The 13,348-nt window shown below is 38.9% G+C and overlaps 1 protein-coding gene across 3 annotated transcripts in view; it reads right to left on the bottom strand.

The window, feature by feature from the left end:
* NUP98 (nucleoporin 98 and 96 precursor) overlaps positions 1 to 13,348 on the bottom strand; it is a 121,262-nt gene that overhangs the window by 101,925 nt on the left and 5,989 nt on the right. For all 3 annotated transcript variants that reach the window (XM_090264773.1, XM_090264761.1, XM_090264764.1), the window contains exon 2: positions 1,118 to 1,221. In XM_090264773.1, the coding sequence (XP_090120899.1) occupies positions 1,118 to 1,193 (76 nt within the window). In that variant the 5' untranslated portion in view covers positions 1,194 to 1,221. The remainder of the gene's footprint in view (positions 1 to 1,117; positions 1,222 to 13,348) is intronic.

The following is a 13,348-nucleotide window of genomic DNA, read 5'->3' as shown; positions in this document are numbered from 1 at the left end:
AAGGCGTTAGAGAGACAACCGATCCATATTTCTCTCCCTCTCTTTCTCCCTCCTGCCTCTCTAAAAAATAAAATAAAATCTTTACAAAAAATGTAAGATTAAAAAAAAATTTTTTTAATAAAAAATAAAAATGTGAAATCATATAAATACATATATATATATACACATACAAACAAACACAATGACCTACTCAGTCATAAAAAATATATTGCCATCTTTGACAACATGAATGAAGCTTGAGGGTATTAACTAAGTGACTTAAGTCAAAGAAAAGACAAAACCTCTATGGTTTCACTCATATGTGGAATAGAAAAGAAAAGAAACATGAACAAACAAAAAAATCAGAGTGGTGGTTAGTAAAGGCAATGGGGATTTGAGGAGAGGGCTCAATGGGTAAAGGGGGGGTCAAATGTATGGCAACAGAAAACAGACTTTTGGTGATGAGCATTCTACAGTGTATAGGTATCATTATGTTGTATATCTGAAACTTATGTTATTAACCAATGTTGCCTCAAAAAAAAACAACCCCCCACACAATTTTCTTAACAAAAAATTTAACAATGAGTTAATAAGGGTTGCTATAGGTAACTAATGAGTGTCAGGTACAATACTGGGTGGGAAGGAAGTGGATCTCAGGAAGGCTGGTGAGGATTAGGGACTTGGTCTGAAAATTAGGAACAAACAAACTTTCTGCTAAAAAAAACAATATAGCCCTGGCTGGTGTGGCTCAGTGGATTGAGCGCAAGCCTGCGAACCAAAAGGTCACCAGTTCAATTCCCAGCCAGGCATATGCCTGGGTTACAGGCCAGGTCCCCAATTAGGGGCATGCAAAAAGCAGTCAACTGATGTATCTCTTGTACAATAATGTTTCTCTCCCTCTCTTCCTCCTACTCCCCCAAAATAAATAAAATCTGAAAAAAACAAAAACAAACAAAAAAAACTTCAACAAGATCTTATCCTGATCGTTTTTGAAAGATTGTTATAAAAACCAAAGTATGAATAACATTTCTATTTAAAGCCATCTGTTAAAAAATAAATAAATAAAGCCATCTGTTGATTCATTCTTAATAAGAATAGCTTATGACTCCTTCCCCCACCTTTTTTTTTAAAAACTTACTCTGCCCAAATGTTGAAGTTGTGCCAAAGCCACCTGTACCACCCCCAAAGGGAGTTCCAAATGACTTATTAAACATCTTCAAAATGACTCTCTGCTTCAGAAACCTGGAAAGAAGAAAAAATGATCAGTTTAGAGACCATAGAATACAATGTAATTGTTTCAAAAAGTGTATCAGGTCATAAACTCTCTTAGGCCTGCACAAAATGTAGCAATAATGTTCACTCATTCAATTATCTAAAAATGTATATGATGACAGACCTTGTAAAAATCGAGCATAGCATAATGAATAGCAAAATATGAGGTTAAACTTCAGATCCCACCAAAACCAACCCTTTAAAACAATGCTTTTCAACTTTTAAAAACATAAGCCTATCCTTTTAATGACGATTTCAGGTCCACTACGCCAGATTTTGGCTCTCCTAGGAGACTGTATACCATTCCCATCAAAAATTACAATGAGTCCTGACTGGTGTGGCTCAGTAGATTGAGAACCGGGATGCAAACTGAAGGGCCACAGTTGGATTCCCCGTTGGGGCACATGCCTGGGTTTCAGGCCAGGCCCCCACTTGGGTGTGTGTGAGAGGCAACCAATCATTTCTCTCACACATTGATGTTTCTCTCCCTCTTTTTCTCCCTCCCTTCCCATCTCTCTAGAAATAAATAAACAAAACATTTTTTAAAACTACAATGATATTCTATTATCCACCTGAGATGCTAAAATTTTGTCAGGGTTTATTTCCCAAAGCTTAAATTGTAATAAGCCCCCCTCCCCTTGTATATAAAATATTGTAGTATTAACTATTTTCAAATTATGTGTGCCCCTCTCCCAGCTCTGAGTTCCAGAGATTCTGGTACCCTGACATTCTCTTTGAGATTACTTCTTAAGGCTTTTTCCTATGGTTTCCTACTTATCTATTTTCTACTACTTATGGGAACATTACAGATTACATTTTATGAAAACCCCCAACCTCATAGGAATGAGTCCCCTCCAGTAGCTAAACTATGCACCCAGTCACTTAATGAACTGAATCAAAATGTTTCACAAGTACAAAAGGGCAGTTTGGGTTTCTCACCTCAATTTAAATAAAATAATTTAATTGTATAGTTTACTCAAAAGTAAAAGCTTTCCCCTTCCATAAATTGTGCTAAAACTTGTTTCAAGTAACTGCTACCACTCACCTGCCAGCAGAGAAGAAAATAATGAGTACAGTAAACTACTTTTAATATAAAAACTAAATTTCCTGGCAGAGTGGCTTAGTTGAAGAGTCATCCTATACACACACAGACACACACACAGAGTTGCCCACACCAAAATTTTTTAAAAGGTTGCAGTTTGATCCCTGATCAGGGAATGTGTGAGAGGTCACATCAATCAATGTCTCTCACTTTCTCTGAAATCAATAAACACACCTTTAGGTGAGGACTTAAAAAAAATCACACTCATTAAAACAGGCAATCATGCTTATTTGGATTTTTTTGATAGGCATGATGATTTTCCTATTATATACAGATAATGCAGATTTTTTCTTCTAGTAAAATCATGCTTGTTCATATAATAAAATTAAGATAATGGGTTTTTTTTTTGTTGTTGTTGTTCTAGTGTCCCATTAGCATTCCAGATATTCTAACACCTGAAACATTTTGTGTAATGTTGAAAAAGATGAAGCTGTCTCTAAATACCTAATGTATTTATAGAAATTAATATTCTGTCCCCTAAACTCTCCTAGAAAAACAATCCAACGTTTAGTTCTTCATCCCAACATCAAGGAATTTAATAGCTTCTTTTATTAAACAAAGCTCACTGAAACCAGTGATCTAAGAGGGTCACCTCAGAATCAGATGGCAAACTTTTCAAAACACATCCCCCCAAGTCCCACTCTAAAAATAATGAGCAAAATATCCAGGGTGGGATGTAGACAATTGTATTCTGAAAGGCTCCTCAAGTGACTTTAATGCATTCCTTTGGAACTATATTTCATGGGAACATCATTTCTCTTTCAGTAATGACATCTGCTCTACGTTTCTAGCCTTCCCGAATTATCAAGTGTCATAAAGTGACAGAATGAGCCTTTGTCATAATAACTGGTGACTCTCTTTTCCAGGGGAAATATTCTTGGAAGTAATTAGCAGAAGTCTAGACCTCTATGAATCTATCTATACATGTGCTTATTAAAGTTCATTCAGAATTAACCGATGTGCTAGAAGTTAGATGTCTGGACCAAATCATTTTAATTGCAATCTCCCTCATACTACTCTCTTGGGTCACTGCCCCTACTAGATCCACTTTCCCATAACTTTTGACTGAGTTTTTTGACGCACCATCAGTAAGGCAAAAAAACATGAGTTATATTACAGTTATCATGCTAAATTTGATATCCATTTTCTTATTCACACCCCAAAACAGCAATCTGTTCATATAAATCTGACATCATCTATAAAGTAAACATGTCAGGATTCAAAAACTGGGTAATATAGTTTTTCTCTGTGAAACTGCTCCGTAAAAGATTTTAGTGGCATAAGGTTCCACATACCCAATCCATAGCTCCTAACAATAAAAATTTGATTTTTAATAACTTATCCTAACACAGAACACTAGATTCACACATTGAAGAGAGATTTTAAGCCCTGGCTGCTGTGGGTCAGTGGACTGAGTGTTGGCCTGCGAGCCAAGTGTCACAGGTTCGATTTCCAGTCAGGGCACAGGACTAGGTTGCTCATCAGGTCCCCAGTTGGGGCGTGAGAGGCAACCACACAGTGATGTTTCTCTCCCTCTCTTTCTCCTTTCCTCCTCTAAAAACAAACAAATAATTTTTTTAAAGGATTTTAAGTAGTAATAAAATATCCTGAGAAACACCTCACAGTTTCTAAGCTCTTATACATTATTATCTCAAGAACCCTGAAAGGATATTATGCATTACTACCTTACAGATGAGAAAAGAGAATCAGGTGTTTAGCAAGTCTCCCAAGGTTAGAGAAGTGATAAGTGGTGGAGCCCCAGCTTAAACTATCTTCCGACTTCCCATGGATACCATCCATCCTAGAAAGGAATATACTAAGGAAGAACATATGTAGTATTAAGGAATTCATCTTTCCCAAACCCAAGAACAAGATACAATGCAGGGACCAAATCCAATTTAGACTACAGGAAGAAAAGCATCTCACTCAAGCTCAGCCTATCTTTCTGGTCCTGGGGATGAGCTTGGCCTAGTCTCAACCCTGATCATACTAGGATTCTAAATGTTTAAAAAAAATTATCACCATGGAAGCAAACTCAAATTTTGAAAACAGTCTCATGATTTTTATGATTGCTAGAAATTAAAGAACAGCTAACTCATTTAACTATTTGCTCTTCAAACCATTCATTTTCCTGACTATGCAATGAAATGTCACTGACTCAATAAAATATACCCCCCTCTCCACCTTACTACTGCCCAAACAACCTACTACTATAATTCATTCTTTAAAACCCAGCTCAAATGTCATCTCTTCTATAAGCCTTCCCTAACCCCATCTAGCAATTAGTCTTTCCTCTGGGCTTCCACATTTCCACAGCACATTATGATCTGTTTACACGTATCATACCCCTGGCTGGTTTGGCTCAGTGGATTGAGCGTCGGCCTGCGAGCTAAGTGTCGCTGGTTTGATCTTCCAGTCAGGGCACATCAGAGAAGGAAAACTCTGACTCCAAAACACCTCCGCTGCCTTGCGGCATACCTCTTCAGGGGAAAGGCTAAGGGAGTAAAACCCCGACAGAAAATCTGGAGCCGGAGTCGGAGTCCCTAAGGCGGTTTGATGTTGTAGTCAACACCGGCAACTCCTGCGGCGCACCTGAAACCAAGCTGTATTGACTCCGTCTTTCCCTTGGACCTTTCAGCTGAGAAGAGGGGGGGGGGTCTGCTGCATGGGCAACAGCAGACCCTCCATATCACCCTGCCCAGGCTCTGTAGCTTCAGCTTCACTGGAGAGGACACTCCAGCGTCATCGCAAGATGTCGATTCAACACGGGAGGAGACAGATACCGTGTCACTCCCGAGTCGGACTGCACAACCATTCTCAGCGGTGCAGATAGACTCTTAAGAAGCTACACCATCGTCTCTCGAGACGGAGGGCTGCCGACGACGACATGTATCATCTTGACCCTGACTCCCTTTAATGGAACTGTAATAACACCAACTACACTGATGTTCCTTTAGGACTGAAGGATTTGTTGTCCCAGCTGCTACAAAGTACTTGTAGAAGACAGCCCTCAGCAATCAGTCCTCCTCAAAACTGCTCTGCTGAAGAGTACAGCCTCACCCAAAGTCATATCATCTTTCTAGGATAGCCTATATCCAAAAGCAGGCCACTTTGCTCCAACTTGGAATAACTCTATAAAGGGTGATCCCAGCTTCATATTCTCCATGAGATTGGCTAAGGCCTTCATTAAAACAGTATCACAACTGGTTCCAGTCAAGAAGGTAGAGTAGTTAACAGCAGTACTCAGAACCTCCCATAACCACATCAAAATTATAAGTAAATTACAGGACAAGCATCATTCTGAATGCCAGAAATCTAGATGAACATAAGTCCTGATTTTTAACTGCTACATGTGGGTGTGGGACCAGCCCATTTCACGTCTTCACTCCTACCAGTCTCAGTGTGGCTCTGTAGCTCATGCCAGGTGGCCAGGGCAGGGCACAGGTGGTGGCTGACCTTGCACTTCCAGGAAAGCGCCAGAGCCAGTGCACCTGGCAAATGGCTTCAGATCATGCCAGATTACAACCTAAACTCCTCCATGAGTAACACACTCGAGGGCCAGACTCAGTGGGCACCAAAGCCCCACTGAAGCTAGTCATGCTCCATTGGGTTGGCCCCTGAACAACAGTGGGTTCTCACAGCCGACTGGCCTGGGCGTTACCCTATCAACCCCCTTTCCCCTCCCTCAATACACAATGAACTTCTCCGGGGTAGAGACAATATCATTTGTTCACTATCCCAGAATCTGACATGCGTCTGAAACACAGGTGTACTCATTTTCTAAATTAATGACAATCACTACTAATGTGTTTTTTAAACACAGACTGAATGATCAAGTTACTTTAGAAATAACTTCTAACTTAAATATAAATTATGCTAGATTAATTCTGACAACAAAAGGAAGCCATGAAAGGGAAGATTCCTGATAGAATTTATCATCTAATACAGAGGTTTCAAAAAGGAAGAGATCACAAAATGGCTGAATATAATAGCAGACACTTCTTCATTTGGCCTGATGTGTGTGGGGTATATTTTACATATACATATGGAAAAGTGCTATGTATGTATATGTATATACTATTTTAAATTAGCGAACAGCATTTAAAATAGGGATGTGTCAAAAATAGATTTCTGGCTTTTCATGAAAAACCTGGTAAACAAACTAGAGTATAATCACTTCATGGCAATAACAGTCTGGAGCTTAGTAGCACCTGCACCCTTAGTTCAGAGCCATTTACTCTCCAATGTGCCATAACACCCACCCAGTATCACTCATTTCCATCAACTGCCTGATCCTAACAGGTTCTGAGTTTGTAACTTCTCATATAATCAGAGAAAGGACCCATACATTAAAAACTTGAAGAAAATGTAAGTGTCAGCAGGCACAATAGGAATCAAATTTAAGTTAAGAAAATGTGAGGAAAAATTTCAGGGGATTTAAAATGTGAATTGGGCCTTGAGGGTCTAGGACGAGAAAGAGCATTAAGACAAGTAAGGTAGTGCACATGCTCCTGGCTGGCAGTGCACCTGACTCTGTAGATTCATGAATAAACGCCTCGCTTTGCTGCTCAAAATAAAAAAAGAAAAAGACAAGTAAGTAATACAGATAAGAATGGGTATCTGTGTACCTATCCTAACTGACCTTATATCTCAATACCACACCCAGTTTCCCTCATATGATAATCATAAATGTCCTTATTTTATTTTGTAGTGATGCCACTAATCTTAAATAACCCAATTAAAGGTGTGAATCAGAGCACTCCGCTAAGTATGTACCCAGGTTATGGAATCACCAGAATATTATGAGAGCTATTTCAAGTAAAAAATGTTTAATGGAAAAGTAAGTTGTGAAAAGATACATTTGACAGATTCTTTATGTAAAACAGAAGACAATACACTTTTACATATATGTATATGTGTGTGTGTGTGTGTGTGTGTGTGTGTGTGTATAGATGGGGGAGCCCAAAAAACTGGGATTTATTTATTAGAAATTATGTATTTATTCTTACGTTTAAACTTCAGTCCCCTTCCAAGTTCTCTCCATTTAATGCAATACTCTTATCGAGACTTTTTTTCCACTGCTCAAAATGGGTTTTAAACTCGATTTTGATGCCTTTTAGTCCTTCTGCTGTTTTTTTGTTTCACCTATTCCTTATCGGCAAAATGTTCCCTTTGAGGACTTTTTTCATTCGGGGTTAACAAAAATATGTTGCTCGGGGGTGAGACTGGGTGGCTAGGGAGGGTAGGGGCATGGGAGTCATGCCATTTTGGGTCAAAAACTGCTAAACACTCAAGAGAGGTGTGGGCAGGTGCACTCGTAAATTATCCATCCTGAAATGGACAAAAGTGCTGAAAGTCTTCAAAAAAAATGCACTGAAGCTGATCACATCCTCTCACAATGCCAGCTGGTACACTGACACAGATGGGTTCCTAGAACACTCACCTAGCGGGGGAAACCTGTACTACAAGGGGCCCACCCTCCAGAAGATAATTCCAGTTTTTTGGGGGGGAGTCCCCCCTTGTACACACACACACACACACACACACACACACACACACACAGTATAAGAAAAGAGAAAGACTAGAAAAATACATGAAAGTGGTTGTCTTTTGAGTGAGAAAAGGAAATGGGACATGGGATGAGAATTCAGAGTCCCCACACTTTTCTTAATGTTTGCTTCCTCCATTAACAACAAAAGATAGGATACAACTATTTGCACTTTTTCCATTAAAAAAAATAATGGTAGAATATCCATTCAAAAAAAGAGAAAAACAATCCTAGAGACTGAAATGTGTGGAACGTCTAAATTCTTTAAAGTTTAAAGACATATCACACATTCTCGGAATAATACTAGTTAACATTTGAGTTCTTACTATGTCCCAGGCACTGTTCAAAGCACTTTTTATGAATTATCTCATATAAATCTCCCAAGAATCCAGTGAAGTATTTTTATCCCTATTTTATAAATGGTGAAATTGAGGCACAAGAAGTAATTTGCCCCAGAACACAAAGCTATTACAGTCATATGCCACTTAACAATGTTTTGGTGAACAAGAAACTATGGCCCTGGCTGGGTAGCTCGGTTGGTTGGAGTGTCATCCCAATGTGCCAGGGTTGTGTGTTCCATCCCTGGTCTAGGCACATGCAGGAGTCCACCAATGAATGCAGAAGTAAGTGGAACAACAAATTGATATTTCTCTCTCTCTCTCTCAAATCAATAATAAGGTTAAAAAAATTTTTTTTTAAAGAAGAGAGAAACTGTATATGATGGTGGTCCATAAAATTATACTCTATAGCCTATGTGTGTAGTAGGCTATACCATCTCAGTTTGTGTAAGTGCACTCCATGATGTTGGCACAATGAAATTGCTAACACATTTCCCTGTTAAGTGATGCATGACGACGTTAACTCTAGAGCCTACAGCTGTTCTAGAGAAAGAAAACACTGACACCTAATGGGAAATGACTTTGCACTCACTATAAATGAGAAGAATATAAAATCAGTATTTGGTAGTATTGAACAAACACTATCAGGGAAAAGACACTTCTCTGGCAAACATGGGAATACTAGTCACCAGAAAGGTAATCTCTTACAGGCTGACAATTTATAAGGTATCCTCATGGCCTAGATAAACTTTTCTACAAAGATAAACCATTTTCTTTATGGATGAGTATACTTACACTCATTGCAAAAAAAAATTTTTGTATAAGACATATTTAGAAAGAAAAAAAAATCACAATGAAATAGTGCTATACAGAGAGAGACAATGCCCTTAAATTTTATTCTGCTCTCTATGCTCAATCTTCTAATTAATAATTTACACTGTCAGATACAAGAAAGAGGTAGTCTTAATAACAGACACCAGTAATCCAGTATTTACCCGCTGTCCCAAATAAAGCTCAATAAACTAATGGCCTGTTTTATACATCCAACTTTTGTGAGCTTTCTGAACTCTGGCCACAATGACAAAACTTAGCTTTCTTCCAGAAAAGTGGTAGACAGATTCTGACAAAGGGAAACAAGTAAACAACTGCCAACTTTAAGTGCTATCTGAATGACTAAGAAACCTTAGTACTCTCTGGAAACAGAAAGTTATGTTGACAAAAGGGGCCACATACTAAACCTGACAAGCTCGGCGGAGGCCTGCGTGGCAGGAAGGCTTACAAACTCAGAGACCTAAAGCAACCACAAAGGATGGTCTGAAATTAAAAACTTATTAACTAAAAGCAGATTACGGCAGGGAGTCATATCCTAGGCGCACCTGAAGCCAAGCTGTATTGACTCCGTCTTTCCCTTGGACCCTTCAGCTGCGAAGAGAGGGGGGGTCTACTGCATGGGCAACAGCAGACCCTCCATATTACCCTGCCCAGGCTCTGTAGCTTCAGCGTCATCGCAAGATGTCGATTCAACACGGGAGGAGACAGATACCGTGTCACTCCCGAGTCGGACTGCACAACCATTCTCGGCGGTGCAGATAGACTCTTAAGAAGCTACACCATCGTCTCTCGAGACGGACGGCTGCCGACGACGAATCTTCCCTGACAAAAGCCAATCTTTACCTTAATTAAGACTGTCTTTTTGCATCTACTACAACATGGTTTTGGAATGTAAAAGTAATTACCTTTTTTTCCAGATCCCCTCAAAGCAGATACCACACTAGAAGGGAGACCACAAATCCTCTCACTATTACTGAGCTGATTGTTGACTGTTAGCTACCCTGCACCCACCCATGGAGAACTGTGTGTCAATCATTTTACTTTTTTATCCACCCCAGAAGTTTCCCCTGCTTCGCTTTCTTCTGCATCCCTAATCTATCACCGGTGGTTTTCATGTAACCCACTTACATTCTCTCTTTTGATAGTAATAAAGCAAGGTGCAGAACTGCCCTTTTTCCGGAGCATTTTCTCTATCTGTATGCTTCCCAGCAATTGTCATCACTTTGGCTTAAATAAACTCACAAAAAATTCTCTACAGGCCTGAATATTTCTTACATTGACAGTTACGCAAATAGGGAAGTACAAGCATATCTTGGATATATAGCAGGTTCTGTTCTAAACCACCGCAATAAAGTGAGTGTTGCAATAAAGCAAGTAACAAATTTTATTGCTGGTAGAGGGTCTTTCCTTCAATTTGTAAAAAACTGAACCATCAGTGAAGCACAACAAATATAATGAAGTGTGCCTGTAATTTTTCCTTTCCACCTCACTGAGTTCCTCTGTATCACTTAGTAAAGAGCAAAACAATAAATATTTGTTAGATGAACGAACTAGTAAACTTTCCAGTTTTACAAAGTACTTTTTCAGCCCTGGCTGGTGTGGTGCAGGGGACTGAGCACAGGTCTGCATACCAAAAGGTCACTGGTTCAATTCCCAGTCAGGGCACATGCCTGGGTTGCAGGCCAGGTCCCCGCTTGGGGACACATGAGAGGCAACCACACAATGCTGCTTCACTCTCTCTTTTTCTCCCTCCCTTGCCCTCTCTCTAAAAATAAATAAAATCTTTTTTAAGAATTCACCAATTTTGTTGTTTCTTTTATTTAAAAAAAAATTTATTTATTTATTTTTAGAGAGATGGGAAGGGAGGGAGAAAGAGAGGAAGAGAACTAGCAATGTGTGAGAGATAGATGGATCAGTTGCCTCTCACACACCCCCAACTGGGGAACCTGGCCTGCAACCCAAGCATGTGCCCTGACTGGGAATCAAACTAACAACCCTTCAGTTCACAGGCTGGCACTCAATGCACTGAGCCACACCAGTCAGGGCAATGTTAAGTTTTTTTAAATGCACACTGATATGACAGGTGTCACAATACAATCTAACAAAATTGTTTTGAAGGGAGTTAAAGACAACTAAGTACTACTAGAGCCATCCTACAGAAAAAAACTAAACAAAGTTTTGGCCAACCCAATACTAACCATTTAATACAACCATAAAGCACCACTGCAAACAAGAAAAACAAACATCCCACACACGCAATATACTCAGGTCACTGATCATCCATTCTTTCCCACTCATCTCACCTCTCCAGCCTCAGTTCCAACTACTCACCTCTTTTATTTACAAAACGATTAACCTATTTCTTAAAAAGCTTATTCCAGCAAGTTAGGTGTGCAAACAACAGTAATATCTGTGTTAAAGAAGCACACATATGCAAGCCCAAACAAGGGTGTGAAGTGATGAGTGACTGCAATACATATTCATGGGGGATACTGTTCCTTCCCTGAACAGTCCTAATTCAGGCACTCAATTCTTTCCCCCTTGATCAATGGTCTTTAAGTATTTTTAGCCATGGAACTCAATACATAAAGCAGATTATCAGCAGAAGCTGCCCTGGTCAAAAAAAAAAAAACGAGGAATGGGTACAGTAGGACCCTTTCAAAGAAGCTTCGGGCTGTATAAACTAGTGTGAAAAATCATTGTCCTAAATTAGAGGTTCTCAAAGTGTAGTTTAAAGGACCCTAGAAGTCCCTAAGACCTCTTTCAAGGAGTCTATGAAGTCAAAACTATTTTTATAATAAGTATTAAACATTATTTGCCTTATTTTACTGTGCTGACTTCTGCACTGAGGCGCAATAAGCAATGGTTTATAAAACTGAAATCTGAGCATGAATCAAGACAATGGCCCCAAACTGTACTAACAGTCACTGAATTCTTCACTGCTACCCACTTAACAATACAATAAAAAAAATCCACTTAGACTTGAATATCCTTAATGAAGCACTAAAAAGTACCGACTGTATTAATTCTCAACATTTCCACACACATCTTTTTAATACTCTGATTATTCTTTGGATGAAATGGTAAGTACTGTACTCAAAAGCACTTGTGCATATTGAAATACAAGGAATGTCTCAAGATAAAACAGTTGTGTGTTTTGGGTCCAAAGCTGAAGTAGCTTATTTTTTCATGGAACACCATTTTTATTCCAAAGAATGAATGACAAAATATGGTTATTCAGATGTGAAAAAAAAAAAATCAGAATTTTGAAAACTTGTGTCCATCACCAAGAACTTGTCAGCTTCCCAACTCTTAAAAAGACTAATCTGATGAGATGAGTGAGCTGCATAACTCCGTAAACTAATGATTTCTAAACGACCAATGTATAATGTCATAAAATTATGCATAAATATCCGTTCAAAGTGCAAGAACAAATGAATTTTAATGTAACAGGTAATATGGTTTCAGATTCCATATTGCAACAAACTTTTAAAAAGGTATGAGTCCTGGCTGGTGTGGCAGCGGACTGAGCGCTAGCCTGAGAACCGAAGGATCACCAGTTTGATTCCCAGTCAGGGCACATGCCTGGGTTGTGGGCCAGGTCCCCAGTGGGGGCGTGCGAGAGGCAACTACACATTGATGTTCCTCTCCCTTTCTCCCTCCCTTCCCCTCTCCCTAAAAATAAACAAATAAATAATAAAAAGGTTTGCATGTACTGTCAAATAGTACCTACAATTATTTGAAAAGACTATTTAAAACACCTCCAATTATTAAAGTCATTCAAACTGGGGGTTGGAGGGGAGCCCTCCTCCCTTTCCCAATATCTGTATGAGGCTGGATTTTGTTTACATACTTCAACCAATATAACATTAACCATCTGATTGCAAAAGATGTGCAAATCCAATGGTCTTTTATTAAGCCAGACACTAATGAGATTGCAAAAATGTAAGAAAACACTACCTCTGTCACTAAATTTTTAGTTTTTCATGAAACTGTAATTAATGTTAACAAATTCATTATTTTTAAATCAATAAGTCTTTAAAAAATGTTTTAATATCTAATACAGTAAATACCAGTAGATATAACCTACATAAATAAAAGCTGTAAGGAGTCTTAAAAGCATAAAGGAATCCTTGAACTTTGAGAACTGCTGTCCTAGACTACTGCTATAGCTTGACTCCAGTTCCACATCTTACAATCCACCCTACTACCCCCAACCTAAATTCACTGTTACTATGGGACTTAGCTAATTAAGAGCTGTATTTTAAGGGGACTTCC

Source organism: Furipterus horrens, unplaced genomic scaffold (genome assembly GCF_987537825.1).
Source record: "Furipterus horrens unplaced genomic scaffold, mFurHor1.1.pri manual_scaffold_2, whole genome shotgun sequence".
In the NCBI taxonomy this organism is placed as follows: Eukaryota; Metazoa; Chordata; class Mammalia; order Chiroptera; family Furipteridae; genus Furipterus; species Furipterus horrens.
Note: the sequence above shows the minus strand (reverse complement) of the source record. Positions and strands in the feature narration are given on the sequence as shown.